Below are 7626 nucleotides of genomic sequence, written 5' to 3' on the forward strand. Positions count from 1 at the left end.
CAACTGCAAATTACACAAGGTTCAATTCCAGGACTGCAGGTGCGATTCCAGACCTGGGGTGCTATCTGCATGGAGTTTGCATGCACTCCCCGTGTTTACATGAGTTTCCTCCACATGCTACACTTTTCTGCCGCAATCCAAAAACATACTAGCAGGTTAATTGGCTTCAAGGAAAACTGGCCCTGGTGTGAGTATGTTTGTGTCTGTATCTGCTCTGTGATGGACTGGCGTCCCATCCTTTGCTGGGTTTGGCTCCGACTCACCCTGACCATGAATTGGATGAAGCAGTTGGAAAATGGATGGATAAATATCCCACTTTCCAATCTCTCAATGTCCTAGAACTCTGAACCCAGTTGACATCCCTACACAGTATTGCAGCTATGAACAAAGAATTTGTAAAAGTTGCTGTGATTCCAGATTTTAATCAGTCCCAACTTGAGTCTAAACTATAAGAAAAAGATACATAATATGCTTCATGTATTTATTTATTACATTTTGTGTGCTTTCCAGTGTGAATATTTTTAGAGGTTGAGAAAACAGAACAATTTATAATGGAGCTTTCCATTAAACTTTGAGACCCTGGGATTTTGCAGAGGACCAGACTTCATGACCATCTCTTTCAACAATCAAGGTGCCGTCATTTCTCAGCTGAAGCACGCAGTCTTTGAAGCTGTTGATGTCGGTGTAGGTGCCTGTATGCCACATGGCTTTACCATCAGTCTTGTAGGCCACCAAGTTCGAGTCACTCTGCATAATCAGATGATCAGCATTGTGTAACCCATCAGTGTTACTGGCCCAGACTGGCTTCCAGCCATACACCACAAAGTTCCCATCATCCTTGAAAAGTTCACAACATAAAGAAGTTACAGTTTTCTCAATTGTAAACCTGAAACTTAAAAAAGCAAAGTAACTATCAGTTCATAAAATGGGGCTCACATAAATTGAAAACAGTAGTAAAATGCAATATATGGAAGAAGCAGCTCAAACTGCAGGTAGAAACACATTACCAGAGCTTCTGGAGGCGGATAAGAAGTTGTCAACGACAATAATTGCAGTTACAGTAACTGTATAACCAGTATAGTCTGATTCACTCTGCTGCAGTATGAACTAAATTAGGGACTAAAGTTGGTGATAATTCACAGTCTGTGCTGAATTTAGTTTTCACATGGGAAAGAGTTCAAGGAATTTACAGTGAGTAATTAAACAGCTGTAGTATTTGAGTATCATTCCTATGAAATAAAAGGCCAAAACAAAAAATAGCTTATTTTTTTCACATGAAGCTGTTTCTTAATCTTTAGATAATATCTTAAAATGTCATGGACAATTTCATTCTTGATATGGACTTGGTGAATGTTTTAAATAGAAGTATAAAAATGAAAGATTCATACTGCATGTAAGGAAGCAAATGACAAATCATGCAATTCCTGGTTTAATTTATGATCTTTGCTTAATTTGATTTGTGAAATAGGAGTCACTTACCTGAAATATAGCTTTGAAATTGCCGTTTTCTGAAAGCAGATAATCTCCTTTTCTCAGTTGTTCATCTTTCCCCAACTGATGCGAAAGTTCACACCTGGAACACATCGTTTAACAAGCTAAATATAATTGTCTAAGTAAGACACGCACAATTTGTGTAAATTTGTCCTCCGTGTCAATCTGACATTAATCTCCACCTTATCTTCTCATACTTAATGTGATACGAGTACTACACTAGCAAGCTTGTGATGTGAATTTCTCTATGATCACTGGTTCGAGCCTCGGTCATGTGAGTAGGATTCCTCAAGCAGTGAGTCATAAATGGTTGAGCACTGCGGTGAGGATGCTGGTCAGGATGCTTGGCTCTCAGCGACACAGTGACGTCTGTGACCTCCAAGGTGCTTGCAGATGCAGTATGTAGTTTTGAAAGTGAAGGATGCATCTCTTCTCCAGTTGACACTCAATTTGGGGAATTCTGGAGTAAACAATTTTTAAATAACATTTTAAACAGGTAGATGAGGACTTGAAGTGATTCTCCCAATTCTCTTCATACACACCTAATTCCTAAAAGTTTCCCCTCCTGCTAGTCAGTCAACCAAATTTCTTTTGCCGTTTAGTCCTAACTTCATACAGTAGGTATGATTCTAAGGAAAAGACATTTGAAGTTAATTCTTCCTTACATTTTGTATTTTGTAATTTAATCAAATTCTACATTGTTAAATATTTTTTTTAGCAGATTAAACAAAAATATTGTTTTCTTGCACATACCATGCTACCAACAGTAATGTAGAAAGTATAATTATATAATAATAATAATAATAATAATAATTGCTTACACGTATATAGCACTTTTCTGCACACTGCACTCAAAGAGCTTTACAGGTAATGGGGACTCCCCTCCACCACCACCAATGTGCAGCATCCACCTGGATGATGCGACGGCAGCCATAGTGCGCCAGAACGCTCACCACACATCAGCTATCAGTGGGGAGGAGAGCAGAGTAATGAAGCCAATTCATAGAGGGGGATTATTAGGAGGCCATGATTGGTAAGGGCAATGGGAAATTTGGCCAGGACACCGGGGTTACATCCCTACTCTTTTCGAGAAACGCCCTGGGATTTTAAATGACCACAGAGAGTCAGTGTCACAAAAGCGTTCTTTCTGGACCTTATGCGGACGACACAATCTGGTGTTGAATGAGAATACAAGGGAAAAAAAGGCATGCAGGAAGCGGGGAAGAAAACAGGGGGGCGTGTCCATGAAGTGCTGGTGGTCGGGGGTGGTGTGGTCGAGGCAAACGATCCAAAACGATCCAATGTGAAATCGAGGAAAAGCAAAAGGTCCAAAGCCGGGTGGTCCATCCGAGACTGACAGTTAAAAACTGGAACGGAACCGGCAGGGGGAACAAGAACAGAAACTTAAAAACATAACAGAGCCAGGCTATTACAGGTCTCAGGCTTGCACGAGCCCCGAACTGAGTGGGCGTCTGTCTTTTAAAGGGGGCTGGAAGGAGGCTGGAACGAGGGGCAGGTGCACAAAATCAGGTCCGAAGTGAAAGAGCTGAAGCGCCCTTAAGGAGGAGGGACTACAATCGTGACAGTCAGGACCTCGGTTTTACATCTCATCCGAAGGACAATTATATCACATTTATCATGTTTCAGTTGCACATGTAATAAATCCCAAGGGTTTAGGTGTTTTGGAACAAATAAATGTGTATTCTGTCAACATACAGTATCTCTATATGAAGTCCTTTGCTGCAGCAGTTAAATTAAGTGAATCAAGTTAGATTAAGTTAATTACATTTCAGTAAAAGCTACAAAGAAAAATCCAAAACTAACATATCTTGAAGTAGTTCAGGTGGGTAGCTGCGTCAGCATGTGTAGGCTGCAAAGGAACAAGGTTTATTCCATGCTGAAAAGAGAAGAAAGAAAACACAATGTGTTTCTGATCCCACAAGCCTTCATCCCCTCTGCTATAGTGATTGTACAGTATCTAAAATGTCATTAGATCTTCACTGAAGTCTTAATAAAACATTAACATAACTAAATGTATGTGTGAGGATGAAAGAAGTGGCTTTGTTTGCAGACTTCCTATTAGAGAGAAAATGAAACACACTTGGCCTAATTAGATAATTGGCATCCAGTGGGAGTGAGATTCCACATGAAGACAAGAGCAGATCTGATTGGCTTTGTGTGTAATTGGGCACACAGAGCCTGGAAGTGGTAAAGGGTAACCAGTCCTTATCCAGGCTCCTACACTGACTGCTCAGAAGTGAATGTAGAGCAATAGGGCAGATGAAATTCCACAGGCTGCTATGCTTTAACACCAGCAGAGAGATGATGATTAGTGTACAAAAGATACAGAGTGTTTTGCATCTCAGAGTCACTCAGGGAGAAAATTCTAGTATTTAGTTTAAAATGTTCCAGTGTCGTTATGGAAGGTGATTAGTACTGATTAAAGCTTTAAGCCAGATTAAGTGCTCTAGGTTAAATAAGTTTGTGATTAGTATAATAGAGAAAATGAGTATTTGAGAGGAGGCCTGGTGGGGGAGTTCCTAAAATTGACTGATGGAAGAGTGTATCTGAAGAGGAATTACTGTGACTGTGCTACTGAAATCTCCGTGAGAAGCACGACGGAACAGTGGACTGTGCAGGATTTTCCGAAAAGGGAATAAATTGGAGTGTGGAGGATTTTCATCTGTCAGACTCAGTGACTGTCCACTCAAAAGTGTACATTTTTAGGCGACATGCTGACTGTGAGTTGTAATAAGTGGTTCAGTGTGCTGGCATCGCAAATGTTTAATGTAAACCTATAACCTTGTCCCAAATGTCTGCCTCAATTCAATAGTTCAGTCAAATTCTAACTGCGATGAAATGTGACAACGGATATAAAAGGACAGCATAGAGTTTTTTTAGTGCTTCATTCTAATTTCTCTGGCTGAGGAAATCACACTGGATGAAAGTCCCTCAAAATACCGATCCAGCTTTCTTCCATTACGGAACTAAAGTAATTGTGATTGAGTTGGGTTGGTAATACAATGTGTCAGAGGAGCACAAATGAAGTACAGTAAGAAGTGAATAAGGAAGGTGATGGAATAGAAGTTAGCAAATAAGCCCTTGGTTGGGTAGCCTGAGGTGAACTGTACTGAAGCATAAGCAGGATAGAAATGGGTACCGAGTTACTGCTTTCTGAAGTTTGTTATCACTGAATGGTTAAGTGCTGAAACAAGAAGAAATATCAGCTATATTCAGAGGTAGACGTGGCACCATTTGGGTGCCTATGGAGGCAGGGTAAAGTGGGAGACAAAAGCAAAGCATTCTAGATGAATTGAACTCAAAAAAACATTTTTTAAGATGGTTTAATATAGAGTATATGCACAAAATATCCTGAAACAAAAGCTGATATTCTGTACTTTTGGCTGCTTTTTCGTTTTATCTGAAATACAAATCTTAACAGTAAAATTATCAAAAATGTTCAATTTCCTTCCACTGTCCCCAAAATTTCCATGTAGTTAAGCTTATAATGACTTTTTTGTTGAAGGTATTTCAAAATGTTTAATCTATCAAAAGTATTTGTAATTGACATCGTGATACAGCTTCAATAAAATATTTTGTATTGGAATGCACTTACTGAACACATTTTCCTGATATTGGTACCACAGTCATGATCAGAAGTAACAGCATCAGCGCAGCCATCTTCTGGGTCATCTTGTTTCTGTACAATCAAAGGAAGAAAGAAAGGTTCATACTGTATACGAATGTACAAACTGCCATCTTCAGCAGACAAAGTGTTGGAAATTCACATTTACATGTGTGAATGCAGTATTAATAGCTGGGTTACAAGGAAGAAACATCTTCAGGGGACAAACCACAGGAAGAGGCAAATATAACTTTTACATTTAAATAACACTTGTAATGTCTTATAGGCAGATTAAACGAAAACTGAGCTTTTTGGACATGATCATCAGTGTTATGTTTGATGGAAAAAAAGGTGAAGCTCAAGATGAAATGTTCATGCCCACTGTGAAATATTGCGGGGGTCTATTATGTTTTAAGATCTGACTTTGTACTGACTCAAGCATTTTATTTAAAAGCTGTTTTGGATCACTAACGCTACAGTACCTTCAATAACTAATAATAAATAAGAACATCTGGTTGAGCATCCCACATGACAGAAGTAACAATATACCTTCTGGTCTCGTACTTTTTTCTTAATCAGTAATTCTAAAGGCGTACTAAGTAAATAAAGTAATACATATTCACTGTTTCACAATTCAGGGTTTAAAGTTTACACACCTGATATTCATCCATTAACATTTTTGTAATAATATCTTTGCAAGATTGTTTTTTGCATGTGTAGATATTTGTACAGTATTTGTACAGAAAAAATTAATAACAGTAATAGAGAATTATTCCAAAATGCAACAAAAGAAAATTTGTATTGTGTTGACGTGTTGTATAAAACTGAATACAATTACAAAGCATCGTGGAAATGGTTAGATTGAAAATGGTTAGGTTGTGAATTGCTAAATTTTCTTCAGAGGTTTAATATGTAGCCTGATATTATGTTGCTGAACTATTGTACTATGAAGTACAATCATCTCTGATTTAGATGCTCTGCTGCTGTTAAAGAACTTAAATAAATGTCAGCATAACTAATCAGCTCATCTCAGAGCATCTGAGTCTTTGCAAACAGAACCAATCTTTGAAAAGGCATAGGAAATGGTTTTATAGTGAAGGAATTGAATTCTCTCTGCCTTGTTGACCTCACAGTAATATACTGTAGCTCTTCTGTAGAGTGCTGTATACTAAACTATTGCCTTCTGCTTGTAGGCAATCAAATGATCAATGAAGTAACACTGTATGGATCACAACATAGAAGAAAAGACTCACACGTACACATAAAAACACAGAGAGTACTTACAGCCTAAATGTATTGCAGGCGATGAAATAAAATAATGAGGTGGAATCATTACTATATATAAGCAGTGAGGAGGAAAGGGATATGAAAGGGGATTTTGTGTTTTTTACACTTAGGTGTTCCTCTTTCTTAGTGTACATACTCTGGAACAGTTAGTTCTTTAAATATTTGATTAGTTGATAGCTCATTCAGAGCCACACCAATAGGTTAACATATGAGCACTATTACAGAGTAAATGATAAAAAGAGACAGATGCATTAAAAATAATTAAAAGAAAATCAAAGGAAAAAAATAGTAAGGCTACAAGTGATAAAGAAAGGGGTATGGAATTGAGCTCTAAAATATATGAACAAAAAAAGTTTACAATTACAAGCAAAAGTACAGCTATATATATCTAGCATAATAATGGGAGGCTTCTAAACCATTGGTGTAAATTATTCCCAGCAAAAAAGAAAACATGTAAATGGATAAAAAGACAGAAAAATGTAAAATTCTCAATTTTATGGGCTTCCCTTCCCATTTACTTTCTCTGCATTTGAGGTTGACAGTCCAGCCCACTGCACCTGTGTCCCCCCACCCTGAGGCCAAGGGTGGCTTTGAAAGTTTCAGAGTTCAGTGTAAAACAGGGTGCTTGGGTGTGAAGAATCCTACTGGGTTTGCAGAAAGCATATAAGTGATACAGCAAACAAGTTTTTGTGAACTTTTTATAATAATAATAATTGCTTACACTTATATAGCTCTTTTCTGGACACTCCACTCAAAGCACTTTACAGGTAATAGGGACTCCCCTCCACCACCACCAATGTGCAGCCCCACCTGGATGATGCGACGGCAGCTAGCATGCACCAGTACACCTACCAGACATCACCTATAAGTGGTGAGGAGAGCTGAGTGATGAAGCCAGTTTATAGATGGGGATTATTAGGAGGCCATAATTGGTAAAGGCCGGGAAGAAATGTGGCCATTATGCTGGGGTAAGACCTCTACTCTTTTCGAGAAGCACACTGGGATTTTTAATGACCACAGAAAACCTTGGTTTTGCATCTCATCTGAAGGAAGGAGCTTTTTTACAGCTTAGTGTCCCCATCACTATACTGGGCCATTAGGTGAGCACCCCCTGCTGGCCCCATTTACACCTATTCCAGCAGCAACCTTAGTTTTCTCAGGAGTCTCCATCCTAGTGCTGACCAGGCTCACACCTGCTGAGCTTTAGCAGTTTGTCAGTTGAG

The 7626-nt window shown here is 38.7% G+C and overlaps 1 protein-coding gene across 1 annotated transcript; it reads right to left on the reverse strand.

The window, feature by feature from the left end:
• Positions 1-467: 467 nt before the first annotated feature.
• On the reverse strand, positions 468-6458 carry LOC148815831 (B-type lectin plumieribetin-like). The gene is made up of 4 exons (XM_088904803.1): positions 6401-6458; positions 5108-5191; positions 1480-1573; positions 468-837 (listed from the first exon to the last, which is right to left on the reverse strand). Exons 2-4 carry the CDS (start codon positions 5182-5184, stop codon positions 565-567), a joined length of 444 nt encoding a protein of 147 aa, XP_088760929.1. The 5' UTR covers positions 5185-5191; positions 6401-6458; the 3' UTR covers positions 468-564.
• Positions 6459-7626: the final 1168 nt, after the last annotated feature.

Source organism: Atractosteus spatula, chromosome 24, assembly GCF_055471065.1.
Source record: "Atractosteus spatula isolate fAtrSpa1 chromosome 24, fAtrSpa1.hap1, whole genome shotgun sequence".
In the NCBI taxonomy this organism is placed as follows: domain Eukaryota; kingdom Metazoa; phylum Chordata; class Actinopteri; order Semionotiformes; family Lepisosteidae; genus Atractosteus; species Atractosteus spatula.